Source organism: Sordaria macrospora, chromosome 6 (assembly GCF_033870435.1).
Source record: "Sordaria macrospora chromosome 6, complete sequence".
NCBI classification, from domain to species: Eukaryota; Fungi; Ascomycota; class Sordariomycetes; order Sordariales; family Sordariaceae; genus Sordaria; species Sordaria macrospora.
This window is the reverse complement of record NC_089376.1, coordinates 2,413,184-2,433,681: the sequence shown is the minus strand read 5'-3', so window position 1 is coordinate 2,433,681 and position 20,498 is coordinate 2,413,184. Positions and strand designations below refer to the sequence as shown.

Genomic DNA, 20,498 nt, shown 5'->3' with positions numbered 1-20,498 from the left:
ACACATCGGTGGAGCAATAATGGTACTTTTATGTGAGTGGTAGAGTACACAAAAAGGCTTGGGAGACAGAAGGATGAAGTGAACATTGTAGCAGAACCTTGAGACGGTGGTCTACAACGCTGACCACCAGTTTCCTTACAATCTTACATCGCTCGTCCCACGCTCATTTTCCTTCCACCACCCCGTCCAACACTAACACTAACACTAACACTCCCACCCCTCACCCTCCCATAACCCCCATTCCCAGCAGCAGAAGAAGTAAGACCAACACCTACATCCGGCCCCGGATCTCTCCACTCATCATCATCATCATCCAAACTAACGACACCACCGCTCAAGTACGACGAGTACCTCGACGAACCACCACCACCACCCAAGCTCTCCTGGCGGGTATGAGCGCTGGGTGGATGTCTAGGCCCTCCTGTCGTTGCCGTCCCTTGACTTCCCATAATAACCTGCGGAACACCGTGGCCCAAGAGCTCAGGCCGCTCAAGGTCAAAAGAATCGGAGCGGAATTTATTCCGGTGGGTGGTGAAGGAGGAGTCGATGCTCTCGCGGTAGGTTGTGTGGGTGCTGGGCTGTCGACTTGGGTTTGCTGTCATGCTCGTGGTGTTGGCATTGGTACTGATGGAGAGACCCCGTGATTGCCTGCGGCGGCGGTGGCGGCGGTCCTCAATGCGGTTGTATGTGGTTGTGGTTGGCGGAGGTCTAGGAACACGGTCACTGAAAGGGTTGTTGCCGTCGGAATAACCGGTACCGGCGGCTAGGGGCGCTGGTATGGCTGATTTGCGGCGGAGCGTGTTGGGGTCTCTGAAGGGGGTGTCGCGCTCGTTACCAAGGTGCAATGGCTGTGCCTTTGGGACTTTGTCACTGTCCCGACGCTGCTGTCCTTGGGCTTCATGGCCAAGATCATCGTTGTCCATCCGTATCAATGTGAGGAAGTCGGGTTGGTACTGGAGCCTGGCCTTCCTTTCGCTGGTATTTCCTGTACCGGGATATCTGTCTCGAACAACCTCGTCATTGTGCCGTTTGCTGGTGTACATATGGGATGTTATTCGAGACCACCAGCTCAAGATGCTCGCCTTCACCGACCCCTTCCCTTTCACCTCGTTGGTAGGCACCAGTGAGGGGTTTCGACCGTGCCTGCTGAGCAGTCCCTGAGACTGGGGTCGGTTGGAAGGTGATAATATCCGGATGCTTCCTTCTGAAAAGGTCTGACTGATACGCTCTCGGATCCTCTTCACATTGTGACCTAGAGCGGTCTTTGCCTTTGCAAACATCGCCGTAGGCCCAATGCTACGTCGACTAATGATGTAAGGCATCTTTTCATTCCTGTCTGGGTTTGTCCCCGGACCAGTGCCCAGAGGAGTCAAAAGGGTTCTCCTTCTCTTCTGCAGTCTCCGTCGCCTCCAAAGCCAGAAAAAGAGTCCAACGAGACTGAGAACCACAAGACCACTGAGCACGCCTCCAGCCACCTTCGCGGCTTCGCTGTTGTTGTTGGTGCTCAGAATCGAGCTTATAGTCGGAATAATACTCGGGGTTTCCGTGGTCTGTGCTGCATTGTTGTCCGATGATGGCTGGAGGTTGGCAACCGTGCTAGCCAAAGGCGTTGTTACCACATCATCCGGGGATATTTCTGAGGCTGTTACTTTCACAATGCTTGCTCCCAGTGAAGTCTCAGTCTCTTGGCTAGCAGGACTCTCTTCTGTTACAGGTCTTGATGTCAAGAGCAAGGGCGAAGAGGTGCTCGTAATGGCTATACTGGATGTTGTGGCTGGTGTGCTCGTCGTACTCGTTAAACCCGGCAATAAATCGTCCTCCAGTGGCGGAGGCGGGCTCGCACTGGTGTTGATTGGTACCGGATTTTCCTCCCTACTTGTCTCTTCTATCGTAGTCGTTGTCGCTTCAATAGCTGTCGTCGACGTCGTGGTTGTCACCGGCAACCGAGGATTGCGGCCCGTAGTCGTTCGAACGTTGCTGGATTGGACAACTTTGAGTATCGCTGTACATCGCTTGCCTCTGGTAGTCGTGAAAATAAACGACCTTGCTCCCGAGGGAAGGTTGGGTGATGACATGCTGAATCTTGATCTCTGTACCTCCCTTTTTGGCGAATCCAGTCGCAGAAAATAGAAAGATGATTAATATCGATATGATAGAAAAAATGGCACGCCGGGTGAACAAAGGGACTGATTGGGCCTTGAGGGCCTGTCTATGTCGGTATAATCATGAACCCTCTGCAAGTGATGAGAAAAATGGTCACTTTGGCGAACAAAACTTGCGATGTCGTAGGGAAGACCATCGCTCGATGGCTCAAGGGACGACAGAAATGGGAATTCGCCCAAGCAGGCTTCGTTTTTCCGCAACGCACTGGAACCGGACCAACCTCCTCATGGCTCCTCCGACGATAGTGTCGGGGCATGGTGAAGTAGAGCACAGATGTGTGTTTGAGAACCTAACCCATGTACTTTCATTGGCAGATCAGGATCGTAGTAGCGATCTGATGTCAGAGATGAGAACGAAGCACAGCTCACGAACACCGAGAAGACGGTTGAGACGAACCATGGCTGTCGTCAAGGCGGCTCGATCATCAATGGGTAATCGCATATTGGTGTTGCTTAGACGGGCAAACCCCTGTCTTGCGACACTCCTGAAGCACACTCCTTGGTGTTGAGAGTAGCATCTGGAATGTTTCAAAACGAGGTGCCTGAAGCCGAATAACCACTGGCCAATTCATCGCTACCGTGACACCTCGATAGTTCGGCTGGAGAAAATCAGCGGATGAATCTTGAGGAGGGGAAAGATGGAAGTAAAACATGTCCAAACCGTCTGCTTGACGCAAGTGGAAATCCCAATCATGCAATTTCTCGCTTGTGGTCTTTGCGTCCATCATGAACTCAAGAGGCCAACGGACAACCACTTTCAATTGAATCTGTGAGGCGGATTTCAAGAGACTTCTGGACTAGATCTGACCTTCACCGAGTTTCTGAGCGGGAACTTTGAAGCGCCGACTTAGATCCTGTCACAAGTCCCGGTGCCAGTTGTCATCTGTTCTGTGCTTGCTTCTTCAGTCGATTCTATACAATTCCTTGATGGTGCCGAACAAGATGATTTACTTGGCGGTTGAGTGAAAAGTGGGACCTTTTGTCAACCCCCTCTCATAAAAGAGGAAGCTAAGAAATTCCGGGATAGCGAAATATTTATAGGATAGTGCCGATCGGTCGTATATCAAATCTGCTATTAATGCTACGGCACACTATTTATTTGTATTGTAATTTTGGATAACTATTATATTTAATTATTGCTATCTGAATTGCTATTTAAAGCAGTTTAATAATAAAATTCAATAAATCTATAAAATAGTAGAGAAGTTGTTAGTTAATTGTTATTTTATTATATAATATCCATTTATTTTGACCTTTATTTTAATAAATTGAGTATAATACTAGTTAGGTATAAAGGCGCTTATATATATTGTGACAGGCTGGGGTGCATATGCCCGGACGGCCAAACCTACAAAAGATAGGACGATATTCTGCTTGCAAGGCAGAACTCGGAATGCACACTATATAGCCAATGTCAACCTGTGACACTACCTCCCCTTAAAGCGAAGTTATCTTTCAATAATCTTCAAGATAAGGCCCCGGCCCCGGCCCCATTTCCGAGGGCGACAATGTCGCGGAGGATTTATCGCAATGCGACAGCTTATATAGCACTACCTGAAAATGCAACTTCCCGCTAAGTTGGACATTTTCCAATGGGCCGATACGTGGCATTTCGGTACTCTTCGATTTGCATACATGGTCCTCAATTGTCATTGCATTCTTAGGAGCTGTGCTCGACTAAGTGCCGACAAGAGTATCCCAAAATCGCCCTCGAAATTGCCACGGTCGGGAATCGAACCCACCGTTTAAGCAGAACATACTGTGACAGGCTGGGGTGCATATGCCCGGACGGCCAAACCTACAAAAGATAGGACGATATTCTGCTTGCAAGGCAGAACTCGGAATGCACACTATATAGCCAATGTCAACCTGTGACATATATTTTGCTACCCGCAACTATTTTAATCGCATTTGAATAAAAATATTATAAAAGCTGCTAACTATTAGAAAAATCATTACGATTATTAGCGAATTGCATACATTTATATTTTGCTATATTAAAATGCTGTAAGAATAGAGTAAGCTAGATATTTCATTGTGTGACGAACGGCAGTCTGATCTGCCTAAGTGGGATAGCTGAAGGTAAACACTATCAGAAGACGTTCGGTGAAGCTAAATAGTTCACAACAAGTATGCTCGTGTTGATACTAGTCTCGGTGATAATGATCAATTGACTACTGTCGAACTATCTGACAATCTGAGTTCTCCAGTCGTCCCTTTATACCTCCTCGCCCTCTGCGAGATATCTATTTCCTGATGCTCTTCTGAGCCCATAAGTCTATCTGATGGTGGTGGCTCACTGATGGTGTTGGCTCACCTTGTGGCCCTGGCTCACGCGTGAGCCTGGCTCAAGGTGTGAGCTCTCATGGGGTGTGAGCCCTTTTGGTTCTGCGCCCTACTAGCTCCTATAGTGCACCGTTCTGCGGCTGTTGTATCTCAGTGGCTTGGTTGGCCCGTGTAACTCGCTTAAGTTCGTAACACATTGCGTGTTGTAGGAAGGCTTCGTATATTAATTACTGCAGAAGAGAATACTATTATTGTATACATTCTATTTTACTTCGAAAGGAAACTTCCTGTTCTATACAAAATAATTATAATAGTTATAAATTGCTTATATATATTACAAGGCGCTTTGATTATTTATAATTTGTAGTAATTGCTATAAACTATGAGCAAGGAACAGGAGCCAACCAAGCCACTAGTACACAACAGCCACATAAAGGCTGAGCAGTGTAACTATGACAAGAAAGGAAGGCTCATGAAGGCGAGCCAGGCTCATAAAGGTGAGCCAGCTCATAGGCAGTGAGCTAGCACTAAAGGATTCACGTCTACGTGGACATCCGGAAACAGATATCTCGCAGAGAGCGAGTAGGTATAAAGGGACTACGGGAGAACTCAGATTGTCAGATAGTTCGACAGTAGTCAATAGATCATTACATTGAGACTAGTACGCAAGCATACTTGTTATGAACCCTTTGGCTTCATCAAACGACTCTGATAGTTACTACCTTCAGCTATCTCATTTAAGCAGATCAGACTGCCGTTCGTCACAGTAATTAATAAGATTTTTTAAAAAAACTACTTAAAATTGAAAATAATGATTTATTGTACAATTAATATTAAGTAACAGTTTTAAAATTAAATAAAAAGTTCATTAGCGAGTATTTTAATTAGTACGAATTTATAAGTAAAAAACACAAAGTTAATAAAAGCAATATATAAAATTATAATAGAATAAAATTACAATTTAGTTACGTAGTTAGCGGCTGCGTAAAATTTACTGTATTAAAAGAATTAACGAAGTAAAACGTAGGTTAGTCGCAATTAATTTATATAAGGAAAGTAATTGTTTAATTTTTTATAATTTAAAATTAATAATAATATTAATAGAGAGTTTATTACTTTTATTGTTAGTGTTAGTATAATAGGGAAAGGTATTTCTTTTTGTATAATTTTCAAGACGAATTCTATAAAAAGTTTTATTACTAAAAGTTTCGAAAATAACGTCCGCTTCGCTAAATTACTAACCAGCTTCTCGAATATTAAACTTACTCTTGACTAGCTAAAGTATTAAAATTACGAATTCTTTTATACATTTTCTACTTTTATAAAATTGAAGAAGGATAATACTAACGCGCTAGAAAAAGAAGATAAGAAAAGGGAGTTTCCCTTTAAAGATTAGTTTAGTTGCGACTAGTATAAAATTAATTTCTTTAATAAGAGATTTTTAAATTTTATTCACAGTAGTAAGGAATTAAAATCTATTTATAAATTTATATATTATTGATTAATTATTGATAGATTTAATAGTTACTATATGTGATGAACGGCAGTCTGATCTGCCTAAGTAGGATGGCGGAAGGTAATAACTATTAGTGATGTTTAGTGAAGCTAAAAGGTTCACATGTAACAAGCTAGGGTGCATATACCCAGACGGCCAAACCTACAAAAGATAGGACGATGTTCTGCTTGCAAGGCAGAACTCGGAATGCACACTATATAGCCAATGTCAACCTGTGACAGAAAGTAAAGAAAGAAATTGTACGTATAAGGAATATATTTATACAAAAAGAGGCAGTAGTAATAGAAAAAGTATCTACACTTACACCTACACCTATACCCACATTTATATTTACACTTATACCTATACTTGTCCTTGCACTTATAATAAAAAATAAAATAAAAGAGTGTGCAATTCAACAGTTCATTTACTTTCTACCTAATTAAATAACATTTTAAGCTTTACAACTGCAATATATTGCTAAATATCGATATTTGATATAGTAGTGTAAATGCAGATGAGATAATTTAATAGTAGAATATTATGAAGTGTGTCCTATGAATATTTCGCTGTTCCGGAATTTCTCAGCCCCCTCTTTTATGAGAGGGGGTTGATAAAAGGTCCCACTTTTCACTCAACCGTCAAGTAACGGTGGGCAGACAAGGGAGTGGAAAGACGCAGGGCGCCAAGACGCTTTCGGTCGCTTGCATTGCTTGCAACACAGTGGAATCCATTGGCAGCGTTGTCGTGTGAGCAAAATCGCGCTGTTCAGGTACCCGCCCAAGCCGCCATGGCTAGCGAGGGGAATAGAATTAGGGTGAGACCAGCAATCAATGGCAGAGCACTAAATGGACTCATGTCAGAGTGCAGGGCCGGCGTACGGTGGTCGAGCCGGGAGCGCATCTCGGAGCGGAACACAGGAATTGGGGTGTAAGTCGGGGTGTCCCGGGCAATGGACGGGCACGGAACCTCTACCTCTACCGTCTACCGGGAACAGACCTCCTGTCGGCTGCCGACGCCGTCATGGTTCGCAGGGCCAGCCCAGTCCCGACACTGTACACAAGCGGGCGGGGTTTGCAGTCCGTTGCAGGCGGAACATGGAAGAGCTCCCGAACGGTCGGCGCGGCGCGTTATCCCCTGTGCCCGGCCACCTCCAGAACCACCAAACAGGCAGGCGCTGTGACCCTTGAACCCCTGACGGTTAACTATGCGGGGTCGTCTCTATGGGAACCACACGCTAACCGTGGGAACCCTCACCGGCACCTTCTCTTTGAACGGAATGGCAACAAAAACCGTTCGCTGGCAAACTCAAAATTGGGCCATGATCATCCACGCCAACGTAACGTTAACGGCCCGCTGCGCTAGCGGAACGGAGACTGGATGATTTTGGGCGGCCAAAGCAAGCTTCACAAACTATCATTCGACCACGAATTCCGTCCGAACCAGCTTGTCAGTTGTCCCCGTGGCGGCCGAACAACCCCTAGCCGGTCGAGCCAGACAAGCAGACACGCCAGAGCACATCGAACACCGAGAACACCTCAATCACCCAGGGTTGGCTCCAGGGGTACGAGGCCCAGGGGCGACAGTCTCTTCCATTCCGTCTGTGATCTTCCATCTCAAAGCTATCTCTACACCAACAACAACATCCCCGTGATCCCCTCCTTTCTCCACACAAACATCTCCCGTTGCCCGTCTCCCGCCGTCGTTCTTGTGCACCAAAGAGCACGACAACCGCCTTAGTCGGTGGTCAACTCAAAGCACCGGCTCCGCGTCACGGTGCCCGCCCAATTCTAGCTTGTCGATTGCCCGCGCAACGCCCCTCTCTGCTCATTACCGACACCGAAGCCCATCGGTCCGGTTCCGTTGCCGTGTCTTCCTACCGCCGCGTCCTCCTCGTATCATAGTAGCCAGCATGTTTGGTAACTTTGCCCACTTGAGTAGGTTCTTCTGATTTCTGTTCTTTACTGTATATAAAACAAACCTACTGTCCGAGCTTTTCTAACAATTTCGTCTAGTTCCCCTGGCCACTGCGCCTCAAGGGCCACCCAAGGACGTTCCTCCGCCCACGCCCGTCAACTTTCCGCGCTACTACCCCCAAGTTCAGGATGACCAACAAGTGGCCCCGGGAGCCGAAGGCGAATCCCCAAAGTCGGTCGTTGCCTTGCTGCAGGGCATAGTCCGCCCAGCCCAGCTGGCCATTGCCCATTTTGAAGCTCTCGGAGTCCATGTAGTGCCAAACGCTACGGCAGCTGACCTCATCCCTGATCCGGCTTATATCCCGGATTTCGCTGCTTGGGATGAACTGTCATCCGATGCGGCCCACGAGGCGAACGAGAGCACCAGGGTCCAACTGGTCTCGGGGAATCGCTCTCCAGGCTGCAACACTTATCTGGAGCGTAAGCGTGAGCTGTTGTTTCCTAATGAGACCGGCTACCGGACTGTTCGCCGCATCCATCCTCCAAAGGGACAGAACCATGCCCGGCTAGGAAACTGCTACGAGTTCTTCCGTCAGCTTGACATGCTCTCCAATTACTGGGATGACACCTCGGTGGCCGAGCAATCAGCTCCTGAAGGCGAAGAAGACGAAGAAGATAAGGACGCTCTGGCCGCCAAGCCTCGACGTACCGGCGCCGGCAATCAGATGCCACCCGACTTTCGCCAGCAGATGGTGCAAACCTTCTTGAAGCTTGTTGCATACGACTTTGGGTGCAACACTGCGCCGGCTCGTGCTGAGCCGAGGCTGCACATCACCTCGCGCAATCCTGGAGCTGCCCGTAGCTCCTACTTCTCCTCCGGCTGCACTTTCATGTACAAGACCCCGACCACCAGGGAAGAAGCCCGCGCCGGTATTGTCGAAGGTCCTGTGGCGGCCGTGAGTGCTAGACACTCCATCGGCTTCCCGCCCCCACCCGAGGACCCGAACGAGTCTTCTGCCGATCCGGACGCCGTATTCGATTTGGGCCGCGAGTTGGTTGCCGCGCTGGTAACGGCTCAGCACCGCGCCCGCGAGGGTCGCACTGAGAAGCGCATTGGCGAAGGTGCGTGGTGGTGCACCAAGCCTCGATGGGGTGGTGGCCCCGGTGGGCCCATTGGCCGTGAGATTGAACAGCAGACCAGTGGCGACGATACACTCGTTGGAGACAAGGACGCCCCCCCTCCGGCTGCTGATGCTGCTGTCGCTGCTCAGGCTGCTCCTGCCGAAAAACCCGCAAAGGTATCCATCTCTTCCCGACTTGCCTCCCGCGCTTCTCCGTTTGGCCCCTTGCCCAGCACACGTCTCCCAGAAAGAGAGAAGGAGTCCAGCTCGGGACCGGCCAAGGGCGTCAAGCGCCTGAAGAAGTCGGGCAACATGGCCATGTACGATAACTATCGCATGGTTCGCCCTCCGGCTCTGACTTGGGACAAGAAGGCCAAGTACGCCGCCATTGGAAGAGCTGCAGGCGCAGACTATGATGATGTCTTTGTGGTCAGCTGCCTGTATCACCACATCAGCATTGTAAGAGTGCGGGTGCCGGATCAGCTAATGGCTGTTCTGGAGGGTCGCGCCGAGCACGAGTTTGAGAACGGGAAGCGAAGCTGGGGCAAGCTGGAGGTGAGGAGAAGCAAGTGGTTTGATTTCTTCAAGCCCGAGGACAGAGTGGAGGCCATGAAGCTCGTCTGGTGCATGATGAATTGGCTGATGAGGGCCGTGCCCAAGAACGAGGATGAGAAAGACGAGGTGGCTCAGAGCCAAGCGGAAAAGAAGGACACGAAGAGTGAAAACGAAGCAAATGCTGCTGGGGCGAGCCAGGAGGCTGTCAAGCAAGGCAAGGACGAGTCCAAGCCAGAGGCGAAGGAGGAGGCCAATCAGGAGAGCGTCGACGTGAAAATGGAAAATGCATAGACTGGGGTGAATGCATAGACTGAGAAGTTTGGCGTATGTACCAATAGTGTGCATTTCCCTTTCTTCTCTACCCTCTTTCCCTTCGGCTTTTTGGATTCGGTCCGCTTTGTTAATCGACGAGGGAATGCAATATTTAATGATGACCTATTTCAAGCATGCCATTGACTCCCGTATAACTATGATTTGCACTGAGCGCGCTCAACCAATTGAGAACAGCTTGGGAGGCAAAGGCCATTCACTGAACCAGAGCTACTATCGTCTGGTGTGGTTGTACAAGTCAATTCGCATTCCTTATCAACATCTTGAGTTGTGACTAAAGCACTTTGCGTCAAGCAGGCACCGGGGTCCATGGTGATGAATAGAACCGTGCACAATTCATGAGCATACAGGAAGTTAATGTATAAACCACACAGATATCGTAGAAACCGATATCCGACCTGGCTAACCAGCAACACCAGACTTCTTGTCGCTCATCCTTGTGCATCCTGTCCAGGTGTTGATTGACTGACAACATGCGATTTACCTAGTGTAATGTCAAGCGTATATAATTTCAAAACTCCGAAATGTTTCTCAACAAACAGAAAAATCCCCTTGTGGTGTAGTTGGCTATCACGTTCGGCTGTAATTGTCTAGATTGTATACCGAAAGGTCACCGGCTCGATTCCGGTCGAGGGGACATTATCTTTTTCAATTTCCGCCCCTTGGGGCGTTCTTGTCAGACTTTTTTTTTTTTTTTTGTCTCTTCGAATCTCGATTCTCTGTCTGACTGATCCATTTTTGGGCTTGGCACGAGCAAGGGTCCGATCTGCGGCTGTTGAGGATCGTATGGGGTTCCTTGCCAAGAGGCTTTTGGGGTTCTGGAGACACGCGGTCTGTACTCTGTAGCATCAGGAAGTTTTGGGAACGATCAATCAATTGCCTGACTTTTTGGATTATTGTGAAGGATAGGTTAGCTGGCAGATAAGCTGCTTAACCTCGCAAGGGGAAGTTGAGTTGAGGCTCAAGCTAGGGAGTTGGGACATTGGATTCAGCACAAGTGCGTAAGTATTCTTCCTCCTGAGCTGCTGAGCAACATGACTTGACTGGCTTGAGATCTGGAAGTGAGAATCGTCCGGGTCGACCTCCGAAAAGCCAAAGCGAAAGAAAGTCCAAGTAAATCTTGACATGTGCACTATGTCCCCCCATCTCGACGCTGACATTTTTGGTCGGTACTTATATCAAAACATCGTGACATCTGATATATGTCGCACGCACTACGGGATCTACCCGACCCCGACGTTATGTATCGTGGGATTATAGGTAGCTAGCATAGCCCCCGTTGAGCGAGGGGCAGCATTTTTGTTGGTAGTTGGTGATCCCATTGAAGGAACCTCAAGGGACCGTACCCATGGAGAGTTGGAAGTATGGGGTGGGAAAGTGGAGGTAAAAAATTGCGGGCCGATATCAAACCTGGCCACGTTGATCCCCGATGTTGATGTTGATGTTAATGTTGATGTTGATGTTAATGTTGATGTTGATGTTAATGTTGATGTTGATGTACAGTCCGACACTGGTTTCCATGTTTGTTAGCTCGAGACGTCTAGTTAGCCTTCTTATATGTTTATATATCTAACTGATGCGTTTTGTTACATGACCAAGGCGTAATCGTACCTTGGATATGCATTTTCGCAGTTTCAATATGCTATAATGAATACTGCTAATGCCTGTCCAATCCGTACCTAGCCATTTCATTGTGCCCTTAAGAGCTTTGGGAAAATTCGGGATAGAATTCGTCCACCATACTAGGAGTGTGTACCGAGCTAATAAAAAAAACAAGTATCGGGGTGGACACTACCTGTTTTCAGGAACCAAGCACTCAGTAGCAACTAGCAAGCGAGCTTTGGAACACAATGTTGATGATGTTGTACGTAATACCTTGGAAAGCTTGTGAGTGACACAGGGTACGCAGATCCCACGGAACCTTGAGCCTCACCGACCGACCGACTGATTAACGGCGATGACGAGCATGGAATTCGGCTTGAGAGAACATAGCCCACCTGCCATCCCATGGAGGTACAGCGTGTCAGTGTCAAGTATGTCCCAGGCCAGAAAGGCATGGTGATACAGGGCGCTGCTGCTGCTGCTTTTGCAGTTGAGGTTCAAGTTTTTGAAACTTGCCCGGAATAAATTTGCTTACAGCCTCATACCACTGTACTCGGCGATGGGAGCACAGCATGGTTGAAGACTAAGACCACCACAAAAAGGCTGAGAGGTTGTTCAAGCGAGCGGTCCTGCGGGCGTCTGCTCTGGCAGATGCAGCACATCGTTTGTGGCCATGCTTCTTCGGCCTGTCCTCTGTTGGCCCACGTATACTGGCTGAGTTCGAAAATGTGTGTTGAATCATCAATGCGGATGTAAATGCGTGGAATGTCGTACAGATTGGTCGCGGGCAGGGATGGGGATGTCCTCGATAGGGAAACGTTGGACCGCATATGGTAGTTCTAGGATTTGGGGTGCAGCGTCCGAGGCCTTGGGCCAGATATCCCCGTGGCCTGGCACTGAAAAGCGCCAGCAGTTTGATATGGAAGTGTCACATCTGGATATTTCGACTGTGGTGTTGAGCCTCGAGGTCTTTTGGATCGGACCAGCCTGTGATTGATGTGGTGGGAATTGGGATTTCCACCTGGCGGTCCCCTGTCTGGAAAGAGGAGTTCCATTCGGTTCAGCAGCGCCGCAACCGCATCTACGGCAATTTGACCAATCCAATGCTGTCGCTCAGATCCGAAGCTAGCTTCTCTCGGTTGCATGCATTTTGATACTGGAGATATTGGAGACCAGTAAGAGACTTTCTGCAACGGGGGAGACCCAATCACCGGAACTGAAAGTGAATGGCCTCGCTCGTCTCCGATCTCTGAAAGCGAAAGTCGAATTTCGTACGGGGACACACAGGTCTCTGTCTCTGAGACTGCCGGGCCGGGGATCGTGGCAAGAACGCCTTCGGGAACAAGCCACAATGACCCAGCGGAGGTAACCTGGACCCTTGATTGTTCACGACGAATTGTGCGGCTTGCGAGTTGGAAGATAGATCCTCGGCTTGCGAGGTGGCTGAATGTCGATGAGGACCTGTCAGGACAACTACACAGTAGAGTCTCTTCAACAAGCCATCTCCTATCCTCTTCAAACTCTCTCCGTCCGAGTGCCCATGAATGAGCGATAAGAGCTTCAACTGTTGGCCCTGCGTCTGCGATATTAGCTTCATTCCTTTTTCCATCTGGCATTTTGGGGGTTGTGCTGTCCGGTAGGGAAATTGCTGGCTACGATACGCCCAGCTACGACAGCTCGGAGCAGGACTCTCAAGTGGGCTAGACCCCCGAGCGTCTGTTTTATTCCACCAGAGGGCAGCGGCAGCAAGCAGAGGCTTGCACTGAGGGCCAGTGGGCTGTATTGCAAGCTGGCAGAGCTGAATAGCCGTTGTGATATCCAACCGTCAAAATGGTAAAGGACTTGCCGATGGCATATGACGACCTGCCGACAAGACTAGCGACTTTGATCGTTCGATATTTGGCCTATCACCATTGCACTCGGTTGATTGCAACTGTTCGTCTCTTGCGCCTCCATGGTAATGTGTCTTGTCTGTTGTTCGATGCAATGCCGTTGCGTTACTGAATGGCATGCATGCCTCTACATACAGGCAGGGGCAGCTAAGCAGTGTACCTACAGGTGTATATACCGCATACCTACCGTAGGTAGAGGTATACTTCTAGGATTTTAGATTCAGAACTGACATGAAGGAATTGGATGGACGAAGAAGGGATGGAACATTTGCTGGTTTAGGGCTCTTTGATATTGGCGCGCAGTTCCTTCTATCACGGCTTCCATGATGTTGTGGTGTCGCGGCAAGTGTCACAGTTGTCGGTCTCGCTACACGTGTACCTACTCTACTCTCTACAGTAGCTTCCATCTCCGTCACTGCTCGTCTCAACTTTCAAGGATTCGGTCGCTTCTTCCCAATTTCGGGATCCGCACTCCACGTTGCTTGGCGTTGATCTCAGCCAAGGGAAGCTTTTCCTTTCGTCGTGCTGTCCTGCCCCGCCTGGTGATCGTCTCATCAGAGCTTGAGATTCGTCCAATCATGACTTGGAGTGTTGCGCCGCTGATGTATCTCTTCTATCATCAGCCGTGGTTGCTGGTGCGGTCACAGGGTGAGCTTGGGCGCCAAAGAAAGATAGTGAGGTACTTCCAGTTACACACGGGCAGAAGCCAGACCCGACAACGAATGCTCGGCTTCGCTCATCATCCATGTGGTGGACCTGCTCTGGCTCTTTGAGTGGAGATTCAACGCACTCTCCCTGGAGCAAGTCCCGCCTGCCGCTCTGCCTACCTTGACACAATAACAATCCACGCTGCCAACCCATTTGCTTGTGACCTTGAAACATCGTAACGAACCGCCCGGCGCCGTCACCTTTTCCACCTTTTCCTGCTACATTACCTACACCATACCTTGGGTAGTCGAAGACCCCGGCCCTTGCGACCCAGACTTCACCAAGCCTCTTCGACTCCCTGCATGTGGGTTGTCCCCAAATCGGCCTTTTGACCGCTCTCTCGGGTACGTGTCCTGCACCCTCAGACCGTCCTCTGTAACTGTCGGCGGAACATTCACTGGTTCCAGTTGTGGTGGTGTTCTCGACTTGCCCCATCCCGTGCTTCTTCCCCAACTCGGCTGTCTGTCTGTTCCAAATCGGGTCTCAATCCATGCTCCCATTGCTGACCCTGTGCCCGTCTTCAAGAATCTAGACGCGCCTGCTTCCCTTCTCCATCATATATACCGACCTCACTTCATCAACGCCGCTCTCCCTTGACTCCCCACCCTATATTTAGTCCCATCTCGACAACGGCAGACACTCCATTCTTCCCGCCTGTCTGATCTCAGCTTCAACCGCGCCCTCCGACAAGTCCGCACCAAGACCTCAACCTCCGGGTCCTATCCACGAAAGCCACGACGAACCTTTTCGCCGAGCCGCCTCGATCCTGCACCACTCGTACCTGACCTAATCCTCGAAAGTCTGTTCGTTTTTATATCGGTCCACGATCATGTCTGGCTACCCCGGCGCGGGTTACAATGGAGGCGGCTACAATCCCCCGTCTCAACCACAATATGGCGGCTACTACCCTCCGTATGTTCATACAACTACACTCGTAGCCTTGCTTTCTGAAACTGCGGTTCTAACTTTTGCAGCCAACCCGCATACGATGCTTATCAGCAGCCGCCTCCTCAACAACAACAGTACATGGGTTATCACCAGCCCTCGCCCGGTCCCCAGCAACAACAGTACTGGAGTCCACAGCAGCAGGTCCGTTCAAGCTCATTGCCGCATCCTACATCCAAGCAGAGGAATACTAAAATATAAGCCGCAAGTAGACGCCCGCACCACAAGGATATGGCAATCCTACCAGCTCCCATTACGGCAGACCTGGTGAGTGATAGCTACATTGGCTTCCCAGACTGGAGTGTGGCCTCTAACTATCTGTTCAGAGGCGAGTATGCCAACGGTGAATTCGAATTCGTACGCGCACGGGAACCACCAAGCTCCTCCGCCCCCTCCTCAAGCGCCTCAGCAATTCGGATATGGCGCCCCAGCGGAATACGCTTTTCGATATTCGCAATGTAATGGTCGACACAAAGCCTTGCTCATCGGCATCAACTACTTCGGTCAGCGTGGTCAGCTGAGAGGATGTATCAACGACGTCAGGAACATGTCTTCATATCTGGTCGAACATTTTGGTTACAAACGTGAGGATATGGTTATTCTTACCGACGACCAGCAAAATCCCATGAGTCAACCTACCAAGCAGAACATCCTTAGAGCGATGCACTGGTTGGTCAAGGATGCTAGGCCCAACGACTCATTATTTTTCCACTACTCCGGTAAGTACTCACTATTCTCTCCCTACTAACGCCGGAAGACCTACTTCTGACGCTCGGATTTCGCTAGGACACGGAGGCCAAACGAAAGATCTCGACGGCGACGAGGAGGACGGGTATGACGAAGTTATATATCCAGTTGACTTCCGACAAGTGGGACACATCACCGACGACGAAATGCACCGCATCATGGTCCGACCGTTACAAGCAGGCGTTCGGCTGACCGCTATCTTCGACTCATGCCACTCGGGAACTGCGCTCGATTTGCCCTACATCTACTCAACCCAGGGCATTCTCAAGGAGCCCAACCTGGCCAAGGAAGCTGGCCAAGGGCTTCTTGGTGCTATCTCATCCTACAGCCAAGGCGATCTCTATGGCGTGGCGAACAACATCATGGGAATTTTCAAGAAGGCCGCCAACGGTGGAGATGCCCATGCAAGAGCACTGGCAACCAAGACATCACCTGCCGATGTTATTATGTTTTCCGGAAGCAAGGATGATCAGACCTCGTTCGTATACCCCTCCATTATGGTTCCTTGTTCTTGAAGCACACTTTTTTTTCTCTTTCTCCTATAGCACAAGCGTCGGAAGTTTTGGAGCAAAAGGTTCTCTGGCGTTTGGGATTCAGGTTGATGCCAACGAGTGGGCACATCAAAGGCATTACTCGGGATACTTCTTGTACATACCTTCAACCTACGCTCTAGATGCAAAGTACGATCATCACCGTGGTCAGTGACTTTGCGTCTAGGGCGATAGGTCACGTTGGATCACCCCTATGCCTGCCCCTCATTTTCTTCCCCAGCCGTTATGTTCCGTCAACCTGTCAAGATTTACTTGCTAACTTCGATGACTTCTTCACAGAGCCGACGCCACAATTGCTTCACAAGCCACAGGGGCCATGTCTTGGGCCTTTATCAACGCCCTCAAGAAGAATCCCCAGCAGAGCTATGTCCAGCTGCTCAACACCATTCGAGACGAACTGCAAACGCGTTACACACAGAAGCCTCAGCTGTCGTGTAGCCACCCTCTTGGTGAGGCTTCCTCCTCTTCACATTCCTCGTCATCATTCTACAACCCCACATCAAGTCGTTATCTGGTTACCACGTTTAAGATTTGAGCTGCATATATACCCTTAAAAGGAAACTCGAGGAGAAGTGTCTGTTTGGGTTTCTTTTACCTGCATTGCGTTGCGTGGACCGTCGTTTTTGCGCGGTTGTTTGGAAAAGTTAGACATTTTAATGGACACACAAAACACGCACAATGATGACGAACAAACCGATCCAATATAAGAAGAACAAGCTGACTAACTTTGGTGATGCAAATTTAAAGATACGAATCTCCTGTTTGTTATGTGAAGAAACCGAGAAGGAAAGTGTATACAATCGATTGGTCGCCAGGAATCATTTTCTATTCCAAGGAAAAGGCCGATTTGCGGTTGACTGGTCGACACGCCTGGGTAGGATATCACTAAGGAAAGACGGCGACCGACTCGCCAGGTGTTTTGTGGGGTGTTGGGCATGATCGGGACCTGAAAATGAATGTTGATATGAGGGACGCTGGACCGAGGTTGTTGGTGATTTTATCTTGTCTGCCATTTGGTTGGCTGGCTGGGAAAGATAAGGCGATTAAGTGGACTGTGTCTTAGTCTTTGTGTACCTAGAAGGTCACCTTGTCTCTCCTTTTTGGATATAGATACAGATAGCCACTTCCGGTCCCATCATGCAGCCACGGGCAATAGCGGTTATTTATTTGAAGTACTCTTAAGTGGGAGCGTTGTCACTTTCCGCCTACCGATGCTTTATTCTTTTCGCTAGTACGTACCAATGTTTTTCAAGAAGGCCATTCGTTGTTGAGATTATTCAAGATTACTCGTCAAGATCACCATCTGAATATATAATCTCACACACTCACAAATACCATTTGCCCTCTAGCGAGGCTTGCCCTCCCCATCGGAATCCTCTTCATCACGGGGTAACGTCATGCCCATCAATCCGAGCAAGTTGCCCGCTGGACCAGCCATACCCGCTTGGCTCTTGAAGCTCTCCAACAGGTTCTTGGCCAGATTATAGTCCAGGTCGACATCATCACCTTCTCCTTCTTCCTCTCCATCATCCTCCTCCTCATCGTCACTCTCACCATCCACCGCCGTGGTCTTGGCTACTACTTCTTGGGTTTCGCCCTTTGACGATCCTCCTTGAACCTCACCCTTTAACGCTCTCGTAGAGGTCTTTGAGGTCTTGGGCTTTTGAGGGTCCAGCTGTAGTGCGCCGTACCAGTTGAGTTCCTTTTGCATCTGAGCCATGAGAGCTTCCAGTTCTTCTTGTTCGTCCTTGCCCATGCTTTCCTCGTCCTCGTCCTCATCGTCAGAAGAAGAAGAAGCCTTCTCCTTGCCTTTGTTTTTGGGTTTCATGTCAGGCTTCTGAGAGGCGGTGGTCTCGGACCCTGTCGTCGTCGGTATCCCCATCATCTCCCTCATCATTCTTGAGAACTGCTCTTCGTCGAAACTCACTTCCTTGTCTTCGTCTTCGCTGTCGTCGGTATCCATATCCGAGTCCTCATCTTCATCGTCATCATCCTGGTCCATCTCATCAATCTCAGCCCCATCCAGACCTGCTGTTTCGTCGTTCAGGAACGCCTCAAATCGGGAGACGATCTTGCGCAGATCGGCTTGTGTCGTGGCATCTCCGAACGTCGGCATTTCACCAGCGGTCCCCTCCGTACTACCCTTCTGCTGTTGCTGCTGCTGCTCGGTTTGTCCAGCCAACTCCCTCTCGAAATCCGCAAAATCAATATCCATCCACCCATCATCATCTTCCCTATCCACATCCTTCCACCTCTTAATCTCCTCATCGCTCGGTAGCGCATTCTCCTCCCCGTCCTCCGCCAGGTCCTCAAGCAGTAGCGCCACCTCCCTCGCCACGCGACTATCGCTCTTCTCAGCGCCGCGAGCAAGGATCTCAAAGCCCGTGGTGAGCTTCATACCCAATTCCAACCTGGCGAGCGTTTGCAACCTTTGCAAGGCCTGCCTGCCCTCCTCTGATTCAGACAGCGATAGCTCTTCAAGCTCCGCGCTCCGGATTTTGAAGTGGTCCCTCCATACCGGCGGCGGATCAAAGTGCTGCGATTTGAGCTGGGCGTAGAGGACCTTGGTCAGACGGACGCTGATAGTCACAAGGTCCGTTGGTGGGAATAGTAGGTTCTCTGAAGTAGTGGCGAGGAGCGGTTTCAGACTGACGGGATCGCGGAGGTAGAAAGCTTCGGTGGCGGGGGCGACGGCCTTGGGGCGTTCGTGGAGGATGTAGGCTAGTTTGCGAGGGATGCTGACGAGAGCGTGGTGAAGGGAAGAGTTGATTTGTCCGGGGTACTTTTCGAGGCGGTAGAAGGCTTCAGCTTCAATGAAGGGGGAGTGGGTGAGGATTGTTGGGTTGGTTCGGATGACTGAGAGGGCTTCGTGGAGGGAGAGTTGCTGGGTTTTGGAAGAGGAGGAGGAGGAAGAGGGAAGAAGGGGGATGATGCACAGTTGGCCCGAGTTGATCCATACGCGGTTGGCGTCCATCTCGGGGCTCAGCCATTTGGGAAGAACTTTGGCGGCTTCGATGAGGAGGAATTCGCCGTCGCTGTCGAAGATGCGGATCCATAGGTTGGGGAAGGAAAGGCTCAATGTACGAAGGAAGTAGACTATTAACCATTCGTCTTCCACATTGTCACCGTAGTCAGTATGGCCATGAAGGTAAACCAACCCTATAGTTGACTGTTTCGTTAGTATGAGTTCCGGGGTGGTAGGGTGTGACTGAAAGGTGTGATAGCAAAGCAAGACATACCATTCTCGATCTTCGTTTCAAGCTTCAAAGGCTCACGTTGCCATATGTAGTCTTTGGTGAGCTCATCAAGTCTTTGGAGGGCCACTTTCCTGATGGTTTCCAGGCTCGAGAGTGTGGTTCGTTGGGCTTCAGGTTGACCGTCGATGACGAAGAGCATGTATTCAACGCAGTTCTCTGGAAGGCTCATTTGAAAGCCATTGAAGGCGTCGTCTCCCGGCCTTGGCTCGTTTGTAGACTCATCCATCTTTGTTTTCAGTCGTGTTTCGGCTTCTTTTAATTGTCTAGTTCCCTCTTCCCAGGTTTCTTGGAGTTTCTCCTGCTTCTCAACCTTGGAGTCTTCTAGTGCCAAGGTGAACGGGTGTCTGTTCACTGCTCTAAAAGTTATGGCCTCCGGTCACTAGCCGTTGATTGTTTGTGATAATTGAAGAATAACTAACACAATCGTAGTCCAGCCGATGAGCTGACCTTTACATTCGAAAATTGTCAGTTACTTCGGCAGTTAACCTCTTTCCTAAGATGCTGAGCAGGTCCGTGTTGGTTGATAACGAAATGGTGTCAACGTAAGTGGAAGGCATTTGACTTTTTTGTACAGCTTTAGCCCGGTACCTACACTAGTAAGTGGGACAGGTAGGGGTAAGGCAGGTACCATGTACAGTACATACCTGACCTATTTCAACGCGCGGAGCTACCCCAACTCCTCTGCTCAGGTACCCCCCGCAAGTTCCCCAACTCACTCTGCCATCCCCCACCAACCTGGTGCGTGATCCCGTGACTTCGCTCAAACGTCTCACGCGCCTCTGTACCTTTAGCGCAGAAGCCCGCTAAAGGAACTCCGAATCACAGGCGCTAAGTGGGGCGACCGCCTGTGTGTTGCAGACTCTCCCGCGTTGAGACGCGTTTCCACTTCCACCTTCCCGGCACACACACTGCTCGTGCTTCGACTTGCCTG

General features: G+C 49.6%; 4 protein-coding genes and 1 non-coding gene across 5 annotated transcripts; 3 read left to right on the top strand and 2 right to left on the bottom strand.

The window, feature by feature from the left end:
* Positions 1-143: 143 nt before the first annotated feature.
* Positions 144-2,075, bottom strand: SMAC4_03487 (uncharacterized protein; the record flags this gene model as incomplete). Its single annotated transcript, XM_003351136.1, has 1 exon — positions 144-2,075. The coding sequence occupies one exon, from the start codon at positions 2,073-2,075 to the stop codon at positions 144-146; it is 1,932 nt and encodes a 643-aa protein (XP_003351184.1).
* Positions 2,076-7,555: 5,480 nt separating this feature from the next.
* Positions 7,556-9,991, top strand: SMAC4_08289 (uncharacterized protein). Its single transcript, XM_003344298.2, has 2 exons — positions 7,556-7,880; positions 7,959-9,991. The coding sequence occupies exons 1-2, from the start codon at positions 7,856-7,858 to the stop codon at positions 9,824-9,826; spliced, it is 1,893 nt and encodes a 630-aa protein (XP_003344346.1). The 5' UTR covers positions 7,556-7,855; the 3' UTR covers positions 9,827-9,991.
* Positions 9,992-10,413: 422 nt separating this feature from the next.
* SMAC4_13994 lies at positions 10,414-10,502 on the top strand. The gene is given in 2 exon segments: positions 10,414-10,451; positions 10,467-10,502. It is a non-coding gene; the product is annotated as a tRNA-Tyr (tRNA).
* Positions 10,503-14,450: 3,948 nt separating this feature from the next.
* On the top strand, positions 14,451-16,997 carry SMAC4_08290 (uncharacterized protein). The gene is made up of 5 exons (XM_066090772.1): positions 14,451-14,979; positions 15,042-15,156; positions 15,225-15,279; positions 15,339-15,731; positions 15,799-16,997. The coding sequence occupies exons 1-5, from the start codon at positions 14,897-14,899 to the stop codon at positions 16,272-16,274; spliced, it is 1,122 nt and encodes a 373-aa protein (XP_065947511.1). The 5' UTR covers positions 14,451-14,896; the 3' UTR covers positions 16,275-16,997.
* A 579-nt stretch (positions 16,998-17,576) lies between these two features.
* Positions 17,577-19,793, bottom strand: SMAC4_08291 (uncharacterized protein; the record flags this gene model as incomplete). The annotated part of the gene is made up of 2 exons (XM_003344300.2): positions 17,577-19,469; positions 19,550-19,793. 2 exons carry the CDS (start codon positions 19,791-19,793, stop codon positions 17,656-17,658), a joined length of 2,058 nt encoding a protein of 685 aa, XP_003344348.1. The 3' UTR covers positions 17,577-17,655.
* Between the last annotated feature and the right edge of the window lie 705 nt (positions 19,794-20,498).